We start from the raw sequence: 22,350 nt of genomic DNA, 5'->3' as shown, positions 1-22,350 counted from the left end.
CTTTTCCATTTAGTCTATTAATGTGGTATATCACAATTGGTATGACGAACAATCTTTGCATTCCTGAAATAAATCTCATATGTTCAGAGTGTATGACTCTTTTTAATATGCTACTGAATTCACTTTTCTAGTACTTAGTTGGGGATTCCTGCACCAATATTCAAAAAGGATGTTAGCCTTGTAGCTGTCTTTCTGGCTTTGCTATCAAGGTAATACTGATCTCAGGGAATGAGTTAGGAAGTATTTCTTCCTCTTCTATTTTTGGGAAGATTTTGAGGACTAATGTCTGCTGCCTTTATGTCTTGTAAACTCTGGGGGAGAATGGACATTTTCAGTATCATGTGTCCTAACTCTTTTCTCCTGAATTTTACTGAGGATGGCAACCATTCATTTATGACATTTCAAAACTACTTCTGGAAGGTATGTATTCCTTGTGTGTGTAGACATTTCTTTGTGAAGAAACCCTGACAAAGGTCTTCACAAAGGTCTTCCTTAAATGTCTGGTTCTAAGAAAATTTTTATTTCTACTTCACTTGGAAGGATGTTTTCACTAGACTGAGAATTTTTTTTTTTCCAGAGATTGATGTGTTTCATTCCACTCTTTTGCATACATGGTTTCTGGAGAGCAGTCCAATGTAATTATTTTTTCTATTGCAAAGATGCTTTTCCCCACCTCTGCCTTCTTTCAAGGTTTACCCTTTGTCTTTGGTTTTCTGTAGATTTAAATACTCATGTGTAGATTTTTTTTTTTGTTTGTAATCTGCTTGTTCTTTGAACCTCTCTCTTTTTTCTTCTGATATTTCAATGACAAGTATGTTATTCCTTTTGTAACTGGGTCATAGTTCAAATATATTCTGTTCTAGATTAATCATATTATTTTCTTTTCAGCTTGGGACACATCTTCAAGCCTACTGATTGTTTCCTTGGCTGTGTTCAGTCACCTAATAAGTCCATCAAAATTATTTTTTTTCCTAGCATTTCCTTTTGATCCTTGGTTTCCATCTTTTTCTAACATTAACCATCTACTTTGCATATTATCTACATTTTCCACTGGTGTCCTTAACATTTTCATCATAGTTACCCTTCAATTTCCTATCTAAATGCAAAATTTGTGTCATATTTAAATCTGGTTCTGATGCTTGCCTTGGGTATTCAAACTATTTTTTCTTTCTTTTAAACATGACTTATAAATCAGGTAGTATAAACTGAGGTAAGCAGGCCTTAGTATGAGACTTTGCATTTATTTAGCCAGTAATTGCACTGCGTTTACTTTTGCAGTAGATACAAGAGGTTTCAGTTTTTTCTAGTGTCCTTGGTTCTCCCACCTACTCAATTATCTTTGGGATTTCTTAAGATCTCCTTCTGAAATAGAGATTATCTTGTAGCTCTTTCAGATATAATCCACTGTTATTATACAGAAAGCCCTGTTTATGTGGTGGTGGGGAAGCACTATATAATCTTATAAATAAATCGTATCTTTTAGGGAGCCTGAGCCCCTAGGATGTAATCTTCGGAAGGGGTTTTTTTTGGGGGGGCGGGGTACCAGGGGGATTGAACTCAGGGACACTCAACCACTGAGTCAAATCCCCAGCCCCCCCCTTTTTTATTTTATTTAGGGACAGGGTCTCCCTGAGTTGCTTAGTGCCTTGCCATTGTTGAGGCTGGCTTTGAACTTCTGATCCTCCTGCCTCAGCCTCCTGAGCTGCAGGGATTAAAGGTATGCCACTGTGCCTGGCTTCAGATGCATTTTTAAGTCTTTTTCTCCTTTAGCTAGACAGAAAGGCTAGAAAGGCTGGTATTGGCTAAGTGCCCTTCTGTCAAGTAGACAAGGTCTGGTAATAAGAACATGTTGAGTCTATTTCATAAAGGTCACTTTCTCTCTCTTCCACTTTGCCACAGAGGAATTTGTCTCAGACCCCTCCCTTGAGAATACTCATGAAAGTGTGGAGGTCCCTTTAAGGCTGGGCCCCTGAAATTTCTTGCACCCAAGCCACTTCAACTTTCAGCAATTCATCAAAATAATTGTTCTTAACAATTTATGACTCCAGTGATTTTTGTTCTAAATAAGCAGATCTTGGCTGTTATGATCTGCATTTTCTTTTGTCTCCAGAATTCAGAGTAGCAATCTACCCTGTGACCTCAATTCTTTCACAGATCTAAGGAAAAAAGTGATCTCTATCCACCATTATAAGGACAAGGATAACTTCCAAGTCCTTTAAATATCAGCTGAAATCAGAAATCTTGAATTTTTATATAGACATTCAAAGTTTAATTAACAAAACAAACAAAACCTCCATTATTGATATCCTCTTTCACATCTCTACCATCCATGAATACTCATTGACTTGCATCATTTACTAGCTGGGTGCTATGTATCTTTGTGACTTCTTGGCTAGCTCATAGTAATACTATGAATCATTTTTTTCACTCTCAATCTCTCACGTATACACAGGAGGTCCATAGTCTATGTAAATGTGACATTACTACAGAAAGAATACAGAAGCAGATAAGAGCTTGGTATACTGGGATACACCTGTAATCCCAGTGGCTAGGTAGACTGAGTCAGGAGGATCACAAGTTCAAGACCAGCCTCAGCAACTTGGTGAGAATCAGTCTCAAAAAGGACTGGAGATGTAGGTCAATGGTAAACTGCCCTTGGGTTGAATTCCCAATACTAAAAACAAAACAAAAAAACTCCACAGATAGGAGAACCTGGCTATCTTCCATGAAGTAATTAAAGATATCCATAAAATTATATAATATACATATGCCACTATTATTATTTTTAGAAAACTTATTTTTCACAAAATATATTATTCATATGTAAAGAGTGTATTAATTTTAAAATTAAAAATATTTTCAAAAAAACCTCCTAATTTGAGAACTGACATTGCAAATGGCTGCACTGTGTTAGGTTAGGTTCCCTGGCAACAGAATCTGAGATGGAAAATTAGGGTAAGGAATACTGGAGAAAGCTCTTGGGAATATGACTGATAAAGAAATAAGGGAAACAGAACTGGATGGAAGAAGAGGAAATTGAACTGTGACGCAACTGCAACTCCTTAGAGAGCTCTAAACCTGGGATGACTCTTCAGAGTTGTCCTAAATTGAGGCAAAAGGGGCCAGGCTGTCCTCAGGGACACAGTATAACCTTGCATAAAGCAGCTCCCTTTATCCAACAATTTCTGTACTCAGCCATCTGCTCATCATAAAAACAAGCATTATCCTTTTTCTTTCTTCTTCATCTTTCACATGAGCAAATCTATGAAATCACCTCCAAACTCTCAACTCTACCAATTTCTACTACTGTATCTGTAGTCTAAGCCATTATTAATTTTTTATTTGTTGTGTTCCAAGGTGATTCACAGAAACTGGTCCTTATAAATTTAGTATCTAGATATTCTCCATGTTTATCTAGGTAAAGAGGGATTTTCCATGATTTGATTAATAGTATCCTAAGCTGTTCTCTCACTTATATTATTATTTCTATCCCTCAAGAAGGGGGAAAATGTATTTATAGAGATGAGATGATTTGCTTGCTGACATATATCAGCAAACACTATTCTTAGACTTCAGGTTCAGTTTAAGGAATTAAGCTAAGAAAGTCTTTTGAACCTTAATTAGAATTTTAAATTTTTCTGTTGACTTGAAAGTTTTTTAAAGAAAAGAACAGAGAATTTAAAGCACACAAAGTATGGTCCACCAAAAGAAAAAAGAAAAGAAATAAAAATCATGGAAAAATGAAACACACACACACACACACACAATATCTTGCAACTGAAAACATTTACATGGCTTTTTTTGTAAATGCATGAAATTTGTAAACTATTTTTTTATTCAGAAACAATCTAGATATTAGCTATGCTGACAAAACTAAATTTAGTATAAAGCCTATTAAATAAAAGACCATTAAAGAAAATGGCAATACTCATTTAGACAAAGTTTTACAAACTATTATTGTTACTTTCATAAAAATAAGTCCCTTTACTTTATGACACACTGTCTCTCTTCAAAAATAGCTAATAACAGAATTTGTAGTCATGTTTTACTTTACAAATTATGATTTACTTTTGTGAAATCAACTTCAAATGGAATTGACGTTTAAACATAAAAGCTAAAGATTCATTGTGACCAACACCCTCAATTCTTATCTCCTTTTTAAAAAAGGCATTAGTGGTTTTGTGTATATCAAATAAGACAATAGAGACAGCATAATAAAAAGTTATCTTAAGTAGGGCTGGTCCACATTGTTGGAGCAGGAGAGCCTTTTAAAGGAACTCAATTATTACAGTTCAGAATCTAGCACTACCACGGCTTCTAACTAAAATTCAATAGGGCATATATAAGTCAAGAGTTGAAGACGGATTGGTATGTTAAGACTCAGAAATACTAAGCAATTTTACAAAATTGCTTATGGCCACCTCAAGGAAATAAAAAGTCTTTCGCATTTTACAATATCAAAATAGTTAACAATGATATTACTACCTATGCAGGTTGTGTAGAAAAATGTAAAGAACAGTAAAACTGCAAAGTCAAGTTTTTAGAAAAAATCTTACTGATTTGGTTAGCTATGAACCTACAAAATCTGTTGTCAAATAATGACAGACACACTAAATGGGTAGCTAATGTGTGTACTAATGTGTGTAGACCCGTTATCCCCTAAAATAGTAAATAAAAACACATTTCATTTGTAATACTAGCATCTGACTTTCAAAAAAAATTCTTTTTTGCAGTTATAGATGAACAGCATTCCTTTGTGTTTTTTTTTTTTTTTTTTAATGTGGTGGTTAAGGATTGAACCCAGTTGTGCTAGGCAAGCACTCTGCCACTGAACTACAGCCCCTGCCCATAAATTTTTAAGAATTAAATGTTTATTTGAATCTAGAACATTATTAATTCAAAGGTGAGTCCAAACTTCAGATACATATTTAAAAAACGATAGTACTAATAAAGTATGCTAAGTTCATACTATATAGCAAACACTACTAAGTACTAATTTTCTGAAGAGATTTTTAAAAATATATATTTTTTAGGTGGACACAATATCTTTATTTTACATTTATGTGGTGCTAAGGATCGAACCAAGTGCCTTGTGCATGCTAGGTGAACACTCTACAACTAAGCCATAACCCCAGGCCCCTTTCTGAAGATATTTTTGATAAAATAGTTCATCATATGATAGGACACATGAATACATTTCTTCTTATGGGCAAAGGTTTCCCATGGCCTCTTAATGCTTGAGAAATAACTAGAAAACACTAGTAAGACAAGTCATTCACATTACCATTATGTATCACCAAAATTTAAGATTTATTTTATATGCTACTGTCTTTTGTAAAGCATGAAAATTACATGTATAGCTAAAGGCCCCCTTCAATTAACACCCAATCCCAGTCCCAATCTCCTCCAGAGAGAACACTATCAATAATTTGGCATGTATTTTTCTAATTCATTGTAAATAATTTACATACATACATATTTCAATAATAAAACAGTTCTGTTCTTTGTAAATGATTTCATTGCAGTGTACATGAATATTATACAATATGTTTGATCTCTATCTTCACTTTTTCCACTCAACATTGTTCCAGATAACTATCCATGTTACACATAATAGATCTAATTGATTTTAACTTCTATATACTATTCTATCAGTTGAATATATATCACATTTATTCATCCATTAACCCACTCACTGATGCACATTTAGATTGTTTAAAATTAAGGTGTGTATATTTCTTATGTATCATTTGTTTCTATAGGCTGTATTCAAGAAGTGTAAATGCAAGGATCTGTCCAAAAAAAGAGCTTGCTTGCCTCAGAGTTATAGAAATCTTGTATTTGACTTTTTTCATTTCAGTGTTCAAATCCTTTGGAATACTGTTTCTTTATAAGATTGTGTATAATTTTATTTCCCTCCATATGGAGAGCAAAATATTCCACAAATTGTTATTGACCAAGCCATTACTTCCCTACTAATTCATGATCTCATGTCTAATACACACGGAGTCATATATGCATTCACGGATCTGTTTTTAGATACTCTATTCTTTAAAACTTGTTTATGAACCTACTAATGCACTAATACAACACACTTTAATTTTATATATTTAGTATATGGTGAGGCTGGTTTCCTCTGTTCTTTCTCAAAATTGTCTCATAGACTTTATCTCACATGAATTTTGAAATCATTTGGTAGATTCCACAAAATTATTGTTAGGTTGTTTAGAACTGCATTCAGTCTAGATTTTTAGGAGAATTGAGAATTTTATGATACTGGATTTATCCATCTATATACTGGTATTTCTCCCCATTTTACTCAAGTCTTAGGCTCTCCAACAACGTTTTACTTTTTTCAAAAAGGTACTGTTCATTTTCATTTTTCTGAGCTTAGATCAAGAGATTTTAATATGTGGGGCCTTTCTTCATTTAGTATTGGGGGCGTTTCTCACCTGTATGACCCCTCTTATGTATAGAAAGTGATGCTCTTTGAGAAAATGCTTTCCCACATTCATTACATTCAAATGGTTTCTCCCCAGTATGACTTCTCATATGTATGATAAGTAATGAGCATTGGGAGAAGGCTTTTCCACATTTACTACATTCATAGGGTTTCTCCCCTGTATGACTTCTCACATGAAGGGTAAGGGAGGATATCCGAGAGAAGGCTTTACCACATTCATTACATTTAAATGGTTTCTCTCCAGTATGGATTTTTTCATGTTCAAGGAGATTTTGTCTCTGACTGAAGGCTTTTCCACACTGGTTACAATGATAAGGTTTCTCTCCAGTATGAATTTTCTCATGTTCAGTGAGATTTGATTTCTGACTAAAGGCTTTTCCACACACTGTACAAGCATAGGGTTTTTCACCAGTATGAATTCGCTGGTGTCTAATGAGGTTTGACATCTGAATAAAAGCTTTCCCACATTCATTGCATTCATAAGGCTTCTCTCCAGTATGAATTTTCTGGTGTGTAATAAGATTTTCTTTCCGGCTGAAGGCTTTTCCACATTCATTACATTCATAGGGTTTCTCAGCTGTATGATTTCTCATATGTACAGTAAGAGAAGAACTCTGAGAGAAGGCTTTCCCACATTCACTACATACATAGGGTTTCTCACCTGTATGACTCCTCATATGTATAATAAATACTGAGCACTGAGAGAAAGCTTTTCCACATTTATTACATTTATACGGCTTCTCCCCTGTGTGACTTCTCATATGTAGAGTAACAGATGACATTCGAGAAAAAGCTCTACCACATTCATTACATGCATAAGGTTTCTCCCCAGTATGAATTTTTTCATGCTCAATAAGATTCTGCTTCTGGCTGAAGGATTTCCCACATCCCTTACATTCATAGGGTTTTTCTCCAGTGTGAATTCTCTCATGTTCAATGAGATTTGATTTCTGACTGAAGGCTTTCCAACAATCCTTACATGCATAAGGTTTCTCTCCAGTATGAATTCTTTGGTGTCTAATGAGGTTTGACATTTGAATGAAAGCTTTTCCACATTCATTACACTTATATGGTTTTTCCCCAGTATGAATTTTCTGATGTGTGATAAGATTTTCCTTCCTGCTGAAGGCTTTTCCACATTCCTTACATTCATAAGGTTTTTCTCCAGCATGAATTCTCTCATGTCTGATGAGGTCAAATTTCTGACTGAAGTCTTGTCCACACTGATTACACTTAAAGGGGGTTACAACATAGGATGAGCAATGATAAAAAGGTTTGCCATACTCATTACATTCATAATTTTTCTCTCTTACACAGCCTTTCTCATAACTAAGTAAATCTAAATTTTGTTCCAAACCCTTAACAAGTGAGTCACATTCATAGAAGCTTTGTCTTGAAGTAACAATATCTGAACTCAGAGGAAATATTTTTGCAACTTTTTTACATTCAATGACTTTTTCCTTAATCACAGTTTTCTTGGAGATGGATGTGACTTTCCTCACAAGTGTTTCCTGCTGCTTCTTGATCTGTTCATCAACTTCCCAAACTTCTAAAATGGAGGACCAAAAATTATTACTTGTGAATTTTTCTACCACTATACTATTAATAACATTTTATAAATTTGTTAATGTGGGGTTTAATTTTTGTTGTTGGCCTTAGTCAATCAATATGAAATAAATTTAAAGTGTAATGTCCCTAGTTCTGAGATTTGACAAGTAAACTACTATAGACAACATTTTGGAGCAAAAACTGACATATACAGACCCAAGTAGCATTGACTGATTTTTAAGAATATCCTTGTACAATGAAGAAATCAGCAAAATAAGCTGAATTAAAATGAAAAGTATAACACATAGGTGACTCAACAGGGAGTCAAACTAAAGGATAAAATGAACATTTCGGTTAAACACAGTGGACTGAATACATCCTTATTTCTTCTCCTTTCTAAGATTCTTTCCAAAAAGAATAAAGGGCCAAACTTATAAGACAAAGGAAATAGGAGTGCTGACATAGGTAAAAAAGAGATTTCAACAAAACAGTGTAAGATGAAAGGCATACATGGTACTATTAACTGGACATCACATCTAAAGATTAGCTAAAGTATTATGAAGATGTAAATGTTAAAGGCCTAAAATGATTTGGCAACAAAACACTGGAGAAGTTCAAGAATTAGAGGATTCAAGTACTCAAAATATAGGGATAAACAGGAACAAGGCAAGAACATGTTTTTTCTCACCACCACTTTTCAACATCACATGGGAAGTTCTAGCTAAGAATTAAGACAAAGACAGGAAATAAAAGGTGTGTAGACTGAGAAGGAAGAAACAATATTAACAGTCTTTGTTCACAGATGTGTGATCATCTATGTAGAAAATCTGAAACCATCAACAAAACATTTGCTGGAATTAATAATTACAGGAAGGTTGCAAAATGTAAGGTCAACATACAAAAATGAATTGCCTATACGAGCAACAAACAAATGGAATCTGGGGCTGGGGATGTGGCTCAAGCGGTAGCACGCTCGCCTGGCATGCGTGCGGCCCGGGTTCGATCCTCAGCACCACATACAAACAAAGATGTTGTGTCCGCCGAAAACTAAAATAAATATTTTTTTAAAAAATGGAATCTGAAATTAAAAATCTATTACCATTTACATTACAAAATAGGCATATATCTAACAACAAAATGTATAAAATATGAAGAAAACTACAAAACTCTGATGAATAAATTCAAAGAAGAAATGTATAAATGGATATTTCATGCTCATAGATAGAAGACCAGATATTTCAAGATGTTATTTCTTCCCAACTTGATCTGTAGGTTCAATATGATCCCACTCTGCAAACTATTTTGTGTATACAGACAAATTAATTATGAAGTTTATGTGAAGGAAAAAGACCCAGAATAGACAATACAATACTGAAGAAGAGTGGAGGACTGACAAAGAAGCAAAGGAAATACAATGGAGCAAAGACAGTCCTTATAACAAATGGGACTGGACCAAATGGACATCTGCATACAAATCAATCTAGACATAGATCTTACACCCTTCACAAAAATCAACTCAAAATGGATCATAGATCTAAGAGTAAAATACCAAAGTATAAAACTTTGAAAAGATAATACAGGAAAAAAATCTGGGTGATCTAAGGTTACGGTGATGATAAACCCCAAAGGCAAGACCCAATGAAAGAAAAAACTAATAATGTGGACTTCACTAAAATTTAACTTCTGCTTTGCAAAAGACATTATCAAGAAAATGAAAAAAATAAGTCACAGACTGGGAAAAAATGTATGCATAACACACATGTGAGAAAGGACTATTAGCCAACATAATAACCAAGATTTCTTAAAACTCAACATTCAGAAAGCAAACAACCTGATTAAAAAATAGGCAAAAGACCTGAACAGACATCTTAACAATGAAGATGGCAAAAAGGCAAGAAAACACTCAAAATCATATCAATAGGAAATTAATTTCAAATTAAAAGAACAATAAGACAGCATTACATACCTATTAGAATGGCCAAAATCCAAAACACTGGCAACACCAAAGGCTGACAAGGGTGTGGATCAACAGGTACTCTCATTCACTGTTGGTGGGAATGCAAGATGATGTGGCTACTTTGCAGGGCAGTTTGGTAGTTTCTTACAAAACGAAACATATTCTTACCATGATTCAGCAACCACATTCCTTGGTATCTACTCCAGTGAGTTGAAAACTTATGTCCATACAAAAACCTGTACAAGGATTTTTAAGTAGCTTTATTCATAACTGCCAAAATTTGAAGCTGTTCTTTAGTGGGTGAATGGATAAATTGATAAATCTACACAATGGAATATTTGTCAATGCTAAAAAGAGATACGCTATCAAGTCACAAAAAGACATGGAAGATTCCATGCATTTTCCTAAATCAAAGAATCCAATCTGAAAAGACCATCTATCAAATGATTCCAAACATACTAGTAAAATCACAGAGATGGAAGAATATCAGTGACTGCCAGGGATTACAGGAGAGGGAAGAATGAATTAGAGGAACACACAGAATTTTTAGTACAGTAAAACCATTCTCTATGATGCTATAATAGGTATGTCATTACATATTCATCAAAATCCACAGAATATAAAATACCAAAAGTAAACTCTAACATAAACTATGGAGATTGGGTGTCGGTGCAAAATCATTGGTGAAAGACCTGAACAGATCTTCTTTACCAAAGAATATATAAAAATGGTAAATAAGCACATGAAAACATGCTCAACACTTGTTTTAGGAAATTAACTGCAAATTAAAACAACGAGACACTACAACACACCTAATACAATGGCCAAAATCAAAATCACTGTCAATGGTTGTAATAAATATACCACTTTGGTGAATGATGATGACAGTAGGAGGTGTTAGGAGAACAGGTGGTTTATGGAAACTCTATTTTCTGTATTTTGTGAATCTAAAACTGATCTAAAAAATAAAGTTTATTAATTTTTAAAAACAGGTTAAAGAGCTGGGCTTGGTGGCACATATGTGAAATCCCCACCACTCAGGAGGCTGAGGAAGGAGGATTGCATAGTTTGAGGCCAGCCACAGCAACTTAGGAAGCCCTAAGCAACTTAGAGAGACCTTGTCTCAAAATAAAAAATAAAAAAGGCTGGGGATATGGTTCAGTGATTAAGCACCTCTGGGTTCAATCCCTGGTATCAATCAACCAACCAATCACAGGTAGGATAAAAGCAGAACTGAAAAGAAATGGATTATGAATCCACTTAGGTAATATATATCCCAACCTCCTACTGTCTTTCCATTTTGCAAAGGCTAAGAAAGTTCAAATAAAGATGTAGGGTACTCATATGATCGAGACTGGCCACATATCCATATAACATCTTAATTCAGTACTAATTTACTAAAGAGAATGGGCATTTTGCTTATGCCAAGTGGCAAGGTTCCAACAGCTATAGAAGGTCTTTCCTGGTTCAACTGCAAGCACTGTCTTGATTAGAGTGGGAGAAGGAATTCCCTCAGCATCTCACTTCTGTACACCTTTGAGACTCATTCCTAGAAACTTGTAGCCTGTGTCTTCATTCCTCCTACAGATTGTGTAAGCCATTTTAGTATTTTCATATAAGTTCCTTCCGTGTGTGTGTGTGTGTGTGTGTGTGTGTGTGGCATTAAAGCTGAACTCTGGGGTACTCTACCTCTGAGCAATCACATCCCAGATCTTTATTTTTAATTTTAAGGCAGCGTCTCCTAAGTTCTGAGGCTGGCCTTGAACTTTCTTCCTGCCCCAGTCTCCTGAGGAGCTAGGATTATAGACATATACTACCACACCAAGTTAAATTCCTTCCTTCTAAAATTAGCAGCTGTACACTTTTTTTTTTTTTCCTTTGAGGGAGGTTTACCAGGGATAATTAATCAAGGGGTAATTTACCACTGAGCTATATGCCCAGTCCTTTTTATTTTTTAGACAAAGCCTAACTTGCTTACATTGGCCTCAAACCTGTTATCCCTGTCTTGGCCTTCCAAGTGACTAGGATATTCTTTTCTCTGTAATTGGATCTTGATCGATACATCACCTCCCAATTTGCACAGGAAGTTGCCATTTCTCTAAAACCCAAGCAGGAAAAGAATTTTCTAGAGAAAATGAACCAAATAGGTTCTAGACTTAGAAACAACTGAAGCAGATATCTCATGTTAGCAAAAAAGTATGATATGTATGATTATATGACTTGTGTAACATCATGTACAACCAGACGAATGAAATTACACTCCATTTGTGTATGTGTCAAAATGCATTCTACTGTCATGTGTAACTAATTAGAACAAATAAAAAATATATTTTTAAAAAGTATGAATTACATGAATGTTTATATGCTGAATAGTAACTCTCTAATCCCTTTTTGTTGCTTACAAGTTGGCATGTAACATGGGGAGATTTAAAAAATAAAAGAATTGTAGACATCAGCATTTAGGACTTCATACAAGATTTTAACTGTCTGATTCAAGCATGCTGCAGAACAATCTATCATTCAAAAACAAAAAAAGTACCTTTGTTAATTAATAGTTCTTTAAATTTCCCTTTATTCCTTCATGCATCAAAGTAAGGTAAACTAACAATACTAACAGACTTCATATTTAAATAAGGTTCCAAGAGCATTGTTCAAATTAAAAATACATAGAAAACCAAGCAAACTGAAAATAAAGAAAATGATAACTCTAGGAATGACTAAGTTATGTAAGGACACATAATAAATATATATATTTAGGGGCTGGGGATGTGGCTCAAGCGGTAGTGCGCTCGCCTGGTGTGCGTGCGGCCCGGGTTCGATCCTCAGCATCACATAAAAACAAATAAAAAAAATAAAGATGTACTGTGTCCATCTACAACTAAAACTTTTTGAAAAAATAAAAATATATTTAGCTCAGAAATGACATGTCAACAGTCACAACAATGTAAGCAGTGAAAATCAAATCAACCAAAAACTGTAATGTACCTATGTTCAGAGAAAAAGAAAAAGAAGTAGTGACAGCATTGTTAAGAGTATAAAAACTCACCTTCCATTTATATTAATTGATAAAAATTGGAAAATTACCAAACAGAAACATATTCAAAGAAGTCTGGTTTACAGTTACCCCTAAAATACTGATTTCTCCTTTGCCTTATTTTCATTGGTTTTGGAATTATTCCTTCATTCTTTAAACACACACACAAATACCATGTTTACATATATGCACATATATGTATGTATACACACACATAAATCTATATTTCCATCCATTTTTAACATAAAAGATAATGTACCTTTTGTCATGTCATTGTACTGCACATTGCTTTTTTCCACATACATACAGTAGTCCCTTTATGCGCTCAGTTTCACTTTTCACAGACTTCACTTTTGGTCAACCACAATCAAAAAATGTTAAATGGAAAATTCCAGAAAAAAATAATTCATACATTTTAAATTGTGTGCCATTTTGAGTAGCATGACAAAATTCTGAGATACACCACCTAACTCCATCCTGCTCTGGATGTAATATTTTCCCAGCATATTCATGTTGCATTTGTGACCTGCCTGTCAGTCACTAAGTAGCCTCTCAATTATGAGACCAACTATAGTGGTACCACAGTGCTTGTGTTCAAATATATCCTTTATTTATTTAATAATGGCCTCAAAGCATAGAAGTTAGCAATTTTATTACAGTACATTGTTCTATTTTATATGATAATTCAGTACTAATAAGCAAGTATAATGCTCAAGATTATATGTGATTTCCCATGACAGAAGCAGGAGTTCTGAGAGAAATAGTACTGTCCTGCCCGGAGTAGGACATTTATAACACTGGTCAAAGAATCCTATGGCTAAAGGTAAGCTAACCTGTGTACTAAAATAAAATATTAAAATTTTATTTATATATGTTTATTAAAATGTTCAAATTAAAAGTTTTTTTAAATTTCTAAATATGAATTTATAATGGTTTAACTTGACAAACTTCAGCAAATTCTAGAGTGCCAATCACTATTCTAAAAGATTTTAAAGGGAAAGAGTATCATTTCTTTTTCCTGTCCTGTAAAAACATTAATTCAGGTAAACAGTTGATGAGAGCATCTTCCTTTAGGGGGGAATTTCAGCTAATAAACCAGAAGGAATCTCTAATAAAATAATGATCTGAGCAACGGTGATCCATTATCGCTGCTAAAATTTTTAAGTAAAAAGTTGATGGCTATCATTAAAAGAGACCAATTCTGAATGACAGCACATGAATCCACTGGTCAATCTCAATATTTCTAAAATGGGACAAATGTATAACAAAATAAAATACACACAAGACCACATATGAAGTATTGCTGCCCAAGAACTGATCTAATAGAGCCAAATTATAGGAAAAATAGAATGAAAGAATGTGTCAAACAGCATGAGGAGGTAAACTGCCAAATCCAGAGTAAGAGGCAGAGGTTAGCAAATTATTAGTATCTTGTTTTTGTATAACCCATGAAATAAAATTGTTTTTTGCATTTTTAAAGTGTTGTTAAAAGAAAGGCGGGCATTGAGAGAGAATGAGAAAGAATATGCAATACAGACCTTATGTGGCCCAAAAAGTCTATATAGTAATATATTTTTCTTGGCAGGGATATGTTCTAAGACCTCCACTAGATGCCTGAGACTGCAGATAGCACTGAACCTTATGTGTACTATGCTTCTCCTATACATGCCTATAATAAATTTTTATAAATGAGGGACAGGAGATAAACAATAATAAAAATGAAATAATTTTAATAATATACTGTTAAAATACCTTATGTACTGGATCTTTTCACTTACAAAAGCAATTTAAAAATTCTCTTTGGAATATCCAAATTGCCAGCATCATTACTCTGGTGCCTTGGTACCATAATTAAGTAAAAGAAAGGTTATTTGATGGGGGCTGGGGATATGGCATAAGCGGTAGCGCACTTGCCAGGCATGCCTGCGGCCCAGGTTCGATCCTCAGCACCACATACAAACAAAGATGTTGTGTCCACCGAAAACTAAAAAATAAATATTAAAAAAAATTCTCTCTCTTTAAAAAAAAAAGGAAAGGTTATTTGAAGACAAGCACTATGATATTGTGATCATCCATCTGATGACTAAGAAGGCTACTAAGTGACTAACAGGCAGATAGTGTACATAGCCTGGTTACACTGAACAAAGTAATAATTCACTTCCAATGTGGGGATGGCACAGCTTTGAACTCTATTCAGAATGGTGTACAATTTAAAACTTAGGCATTGTTTATTTCTGGACTTATCCCACTGAATATTTTTGTCCATAGGTAACTGAAATATCAAAAAGTGAAACTGTGGAAGGGAGTGATTGCTGTATATTTTCTGGCCCTTTAATGAGAAAAGCTGCTGACATTTAGAATAGCAATAAATAGGTTTCTACCCAAATAAGAGAGTGGGGGAAAACAGTTTTAGGGGAAGTGTGGACTAAAACAAAAGTGAGCAATAATCCCCCAAATGCAATGTATGAACCTTTTAAAATCTTGATTCTAATAAGCCAGTCATAAAAAGATATTCTTGTGATGATCAAGAAAACATGAACAGAGATTAGGTCTCAGATAATAGTAAGAAATTATTATTAACATTGTTAGGTATGATGGTAATACTTTTAAAAATCTTATCTACTGGCATGGAATTCCACTTAAGGGAGAAATGTGAAACACTTTGGCAATGAAACAAAGCTGGATGCAATGGCGTGCACACCAGTTGTTCCAGCTACTTAGCGGGGCTGAGGCAAAAAGATTCCTTCAGCACACAAGTTAGAGATCAGCTTGAGAACATAGTAAAACCCCCAACTCAAAAACAAAACAGAGGGTTGGGGGACAGAGGTTATAGATGAAACAAGTTTGGCATTATCTTATTACTTTTGATTAGGTCACCTATCACATTATCCTCACAAGTCTTTTTTTTCATTCTGCATACCACAGTAAATTAATGTAGGTAAATCTTTAAACACAATAATAAAAATCTATCCAAATACAGTTCTATCACAATCAACTCATGAATCATTTTCAGGAATAAAGCACAGGCTTTTCTCTTGGTAATTTAAGTATTATTGGACATCAAAATGGGGAAACATATAAGAGAGAGTACATGTATTCAAATATCCTGGTAGAGAGGAAATAGAATGTTAGTTTAGAGTTAGGCAAGATAGAAGACCATTTATTGGAAACTAAGTTCAACATTTAATAACTGCTAGAACCTGGAAAGGTAAGAGCACTCATAATTAAAAGCAAAGATGTGAAGAGGTCCACAATTTTGGAAATATAAAAGATACATATTCTAATACTGTCATTATTGGAGTTAAAAATGAGTTAATGAGAAGAATACAGATACATCATGAAGGTACAGAGAGGAAAAATGCCAATTTGAACTGTTTTGGGAGACGTGATGTGACTCAAAAAGGAGTTATGGACTCTTCATAAAAAAAAAAAAAAAAAGACAAAAATAAACAATGAACAGAAACCAAGAAAAAAATATTAATCCTTTAGAAAGGATTAAAGAAGAAAGATATTTCCAAAAAGGGTGAGCCACAGAATCAAATATAGCATGGAGGATGTTTTATTTCAATATGGTGTAATTAAACATCTCCATCTCCTCTCTACTCTGCAGACATTAAGAAGCAGAAAATGTATTTTCTTTTTCTTTTTTTTTTTTTTTTGAGAGAGAGAGAGAGAGAATTTTAATATTTATTTTTCAGTTTTCGGCAGACACAACATCTTTGTTTGTATGTGGTGCTGAGGATCGAACCCGGGCCGCAAGCATGCCAGGCGAGCGTGCTACCGCTTGAGCCACATCCCCAGCCCCAGAAAATGTATTTTCAATAAAACTAAAAGGCAGCTAAAGTTGGACATGGTACACACACCTATAATCCCAGCAACTCAGGAAGCTGAGATAGGAGGATCACAAGTTCAAAGCCGGCCTCAGCAATGGTGAGGTGCCAGGCAACAGAGTGAGACCCTGTCTCTAAATAAAAAACAAAAATAGGGCTGAGGATATCACTCAGTGGTTGGGTGTCACTGAGTTCAATCCCAGATACCAAAACCAAGCAAGCAAATAAATAAATAAATAAATAAATAAATAGAACTGGGGGTGTAGCTAATGGTAGAGTGCCACTAGGTTCAATTTCCAGCACTCCCTTCTCCCCAAAAAGGGGCAGATAAATTCCAGTTCCAGAATACAGGAACAGAGAATAGACTAGTTGAGGTAGAGAAGAAACCCAGAGATAGTGGCTGTTGTTTCTTATCTCAGGACGGTAAGTGCAGGAGACAGAGTTCTCAAAAAACAGAGGTACAGCCTTTGTAACAATGAGATCCAGTTATACTGACTGCAACACAATGAATCTAACTGGCCCTGACAAATGTTAGGGAAGGCAGAATTTGAATAAGGAGATGCAAGTAAACATTATACCTGCATAGGAGGATAGAAGAGACACTGAGTTCTAAAGGAAGCATGAAACAATAATCTCTCTTTGATCTGTGGGAAAGGGTAAACCAACACTCATCACAAAACATTGTATGATAAGGATGGCAGTGTGAGATAAAGTGGCTTGCTACTAGCTCAGAGAAATTTCTCCAATAATTTTCCATATTATCCTTCTATAAATAGTAGATGCAGGAGAAAGTACCCTCATTTAATGATGAACAAAAGGACTCAGCATCAAGTCTAAACAATGATGCTGTAAGAAACAAAAAACATAATCCATAAGTTGAAAGGAAAAATTAATCCTGACTGATCAATACGAAGACACAGACTCATAAAATTCTAAAATTTCAAGAAAAACAAAACAAACCTATGAATATGCAAGGGGGAAAAAAGTGGTATTTTACAGGAAATTATCACACTGCTTCTCCAAGCAACATTAAAATGTGGGGAGCAAGAAAATTCTCTAACATTGTCAGGGAACCACGTATTGGAGAAAAAAGCATGGTGCAAGATATAGCATAGGGCAAGGAGACGCACACTTGTAATCCCAGCAACTCCAGAGGCTGAGGCAGGACTGAAAGATCTAGGCCAACCTCAACAACTTAGTGAAGCCCTAAGTAACTTAGCCACACCACTTCTCAAAATAAAAATAAAGAGGAAAGGCTAGGGACGTAAGTCGATGGTAAAACACCCCTGGATTCAATCTCCAATACCACAAAAAATAAATAAATAAATAGAAATGTCCAATTATCAATCAAAAATTAAAAACGTATTTTCTTATGTTAAAAATCTCAGGAACTCTATTTCTTTATTTGTTTTTGCAGCGCTGGGAATTGAACCTAAGACCTTATGCATGCCAGGCAAGCACTCTACCACTAAGTCTCATACCTGGCCCTCAGAAACTCCAGGTCCATGAGGGAAGGACTTTGTTTTATATACTGTTCCTTGTCCATGCCCAGAATAGTTATTTCATCCTTAATGTCACTACTATAAATATGGTTTCCTTTCTTTTGTATCTTCTTGGCTAAAGCATATATAAAAGCTACCAATTTTTGTTAATTTGATATCTTACCATAACTGGATTCTCTATTTGTTGCACTTTCTCAGTTGTTTCTCTTTTTCCTAATAAATACAATCCTATCATCTGTAAACAAAGATGGTTTTATAACTTTCTTTTCAATTCTTAAATAGAGCTTCTTGTTCTCTTGTCTAACACATAGGTAAGCTTAAAGAGAAATGTACCATGCTACAAAGCAAAAACTTTCAAAGCTCCCCTTCTGAATGACACAAAAGTAGATATACACAAACACACAACAGTTTTGCAGAGAAAACTTCATTATAAAGATGGCAAAAAGTCAACGTGCTGAAAGTTAATTCATATATCTAGCATAAGCTCATTAAAATTCTACAGGTTTATATCAGGAAACACAAGTTAAGTCTAAAACTACTCATATGGTACAATAATCCATCAAGAATAGCCTGGACAGCTGGGAACAGTGGCATATGCCTATAATCCTAGTGGCTGGGGAGGGTGAGGCAGGAGGATTCCATGTTCAAAGCCAGCCTCAGCAACTCAGCAAGGCTCTGAGCAACTTAGTGAGACCCTGTCTCAAAATAAAAAACAAAAAACAGCTGGGGATGTGGCTCAGTGGTTCAGTGCCCCTGGGTTTAATCCCTCATACCAAAAACAAAAACAAAAAACACACTAGCCAGGACAACACTCAAAAATGAACTGTATACAACTGATGAAAGGAAGGGACTAAGTGCTAAGGATAAGGGAAATTTACTTTTCAATATATCTTTTGGATTATTTTTATTTTTTAACCAACCATATACTATACTATCAAAAATTAAATTTCTATTCCTGTAAAGCAGGAATAGAAAACTTCATTTTAAAGATGGTAAAAAGTTAATGTGCTGAAAGTTAATCCTGTGGGATTTCTAAACTACAAATATATTTCTAAACCATGGGATTATAAGGATTATGAATTTTAGTGGGAAATATAACAACTGTTACAAAACACAACTTTTAAGCTCTTCAAAATGGAAAGAAGAAACTAAAGAAATCTAATTGTGGGATAAACATGTTTTAAAAATACTATACATCCACAAAATACTGAATGCATAAGAAAACAAAATGACGAACATAAAGGAGAGAGAGCCCAAGGACCACAGACGACAACAATCCTGAAAGGAAGTTGAAAATGAATTAGGGAAGTTTGGTATCCTGAAATCAGACGGGACTACTAACCCTGGTCCTCTAAAATTTGAAAAAGGGAAGACAGTGCCCAATATGGGAAGAATAATACCCAGAAGTGTCACAACAATGCAAGGCGCTCATACTATTTGTCACTCTAGACAACAGGGACCTTTAGAAAAATCTTGGAAAATGTATAACAGTAGCAACCATTTGATGAACAACTGTCATGTGGCTTTCTCACTTAGGTCTACTTTTAACTTATTCACCTGGAGAATGCCTCCAAAACATTTCTTCTTCTATCACCCATGGCTCCTCTTCTTGTTCCAACTTGAAAATCACATCTGGTTTGGTGACTTGAAAACCTATCATGTGAAACAGCAAAGAGAGTGGATGTTACTGCTGGAGACAACCATATAATGTCTTGGGCTGAGTCTTGAGGGCTTCAAAAGGATGAGAGCTTTCAGAATGACAAAGTATTTTTTTAAAATATCTTTATTTTATTTATTCATTTTTACATGGTGCTGAGGATCAAACCCAAGGCTTCACACGTTCTAGGTGAGCGCTCTACAGCTGAGCCACAACCCCAGCCCCAACAAAGTATTTGTAAATCAGTCTTTACCCTGACCATCTTGGCACAAAAATATCATGTAAAGAAAGGGAGGGCTAGGCTCATCTGGCAAACTCATGTCTCCACAAGTTTTAGAAAGGGAAAGGAATTCTGTGTTAACTATAAAACTACCCTTACCCACTATGACAAGGTTGCTATAGTTCTCCAGCATCACATCCCGGTACAAGTTCCTCTCAGCAGGTTTCATTTGCTGCCATTCCTCCTGGGTGAGGTCCACAGCCACATCTTTAAATGTCACTGGTTCCTATAAAAATACAATCCTAATTAATTAGAAGCAACAGAAACTAAGGGATGTTGTCAAGATAAGTAGAAATCGTTTAGTATCCTGGGGTCAGAGATCATTAAAACCTGTTAATTAGGACTTTATATTTACCTGTATTATATGATGAGGAGACTGCACTACATTAGAAATATCCTGTAGTAGTATGTTAATTACTGAGTCAGCAAACATTAATTCATCACAAGCTAGATGATGAAACTATGGAGTCAGAAAGACGATGACTTTTATTAGGCTGTGACAGAGATAAAAATGTTGGACCTAACTCACAGGTATCTGTCTCAGAATCTGCCCAGATAGTTGTGTGATGTAGTAGCAGAGGAAAAATAAGAGAAACAGGCAGGATGGAGGACGAGAGGCATGAAAATTTGAATATGCAGTTTGAAATACCTATAAAACTTCCAGTTGGAGAAGTCCTATGCAGCGAGACATACGAAGAAAGAGGTAAGAGTATATTAGCCACCAACTCAAAACTGGGAGCCAAATCCATGGCTGACAGATGTGAGTGGTAATAAAGAACAAGTACTGTGAGCAATAGGGCCAAGGACAGACCCAATAGCTAACAGCAAAGAGACTGACTCAGGTTTTTATTTTATTTACAATTAAAGTACAGAACTGAATCTATGATAATGTATAACATAAGCCAAGAAACAAATGAAAAATTTCTGGAAAAATATGTGATTTGATCACAAAACTCTAGTCATTCCTTCCCATTTAATATCCAGAAAAGAAAAAAGTCTTTTATCTGCAAAGGCTCTGAGAAAGAAAAACAGCCACATATTCCATACTTAAAGTAATTTATTCAAGAAATAGTATAAATGGGATGAGACAAAATAGGAAGTACAAATTGAAATCATCAAAGGCTGAATTGCAATGAATGCTTCTGAGAAACTCTCTATGATGTTGTGGAAGAGTTGGGATTCTAGTCCAAGCAGGGTAGCTGCAAGAGCCATAGGTTCTTACCCATCTTACTATAATTCTTCTCCAAATCAATAGGAAGAGACGCAGAACCCCATGAATATTCAAGATGGACAAATGGACACACAAGAACTCCTACACCTGAAGTCCCCTTTACTGTTGAGGTTTCATTGAAGCATAGGAAATCACCAATAACAGGAGGAAAAAATATACCACAAAAAGATCAAAAGCTAATAACAGTGGCTAACAATCTTGATTTCACAGGGTTAGGGTCAGATGAAGCAGTAAGAAGTAAGAATGCAAAAACAAGCAAACAAACAAACAAACAACAACAACAAAATGACAAAATCAACTAGACGTAGAAAAATAGCCTTTGGTACAAAGGTTTCACTAATTACTCTATGAACAAAAGCAAACATGGGCCAGGTAATCCCAGCAGCTCAGGAGGTTGAGGCAGGAGGATTGCAAATTCAAAGCTGCCTAGGTAACTTAGTGAGGCCCTAAAAACTTATCCAGACCCTGTCTCAAAACAAACAAAACACATAAAAAAGGGCTAGGGATGTGGCTCAGTGGCTAAGTACTCTAGATTCGATCTCTAGCACCAAAAAACAAAGACAACAACAACAAAGAATACTTTTGCTGTTACTGCCCAATACTGGACTAACCAAACTAGTAAAAACAAAACAAACAAACAAACAAACAAAAAAACCCACTCATAAAACCTAGTTTTAAAGATTTTAGTTAGAGCCTGGTATAGGAGTGCACACCTATAATCTCAGCAATTTGGGAGGCTAAGGAAGAAGGATCACAAGTTTGAGACCAGACTGGCTAACACAGTGAAATCCAGTCTCAAAAAGAAAAAAAAAATTAAGATTTTAGGTAAAGAGTAAGGGAATCATTAA

At 35.0% G+C, this 22,350-nt stretch overlaps 1 protein-coding gene across 12 annotated transcripts in view; it reads right to left on the bottom strand.

The window, feature by feature from the left end:
* The window catches only part of ZNF568 (zinc finger protein 568), a 68,696-nt gene that overhangs the window by 25,029 nt on the left and 21,317 nt on the right, over positions 1-22,350 (bottom strand). For 9 of the 12 annotated variants that reach the window (XM_081273241.1, XM_081273247.1, XM_081273250.1 and 6 more), the window contains exons 5-6: positions 20,371-20,497; positions 19,892-19,987 (exon numbers count right to left, since the gene is read on the bottom strand). In XM_081273241.1, the coding sequence (XP_081129367.1) occupies positions 19,892-19,987; positions 20,371-20,497 (223 nt within the window). Of the gene's footprint in view, positions 1-3,976; positions 8,013-9,977; positions 10,057-19,891; positions 19,988-20,370; positions 20,498-22,350 lie in introns of those variants that run through there. The other 3 variants (XM_081273242.1, XM_081273243.1, XM_081273244.1) reach the window with 3 other exon arrangements.

Source organism: Spermophilus citellus (assembly GCF_964194105.1).
Source record: "Spermophilus citellus genome assembly, chromosome: 18".
NCBI classification, from domain to species: Eukaryota; Metazoa; Chordata; class Mammalia; order Rodentia; family Sciuridae; genus Spermophilus; species Spermophilus citellus.
This window is presented reverse-complemented; position numbering and strand designations above follow the sequence as displayed.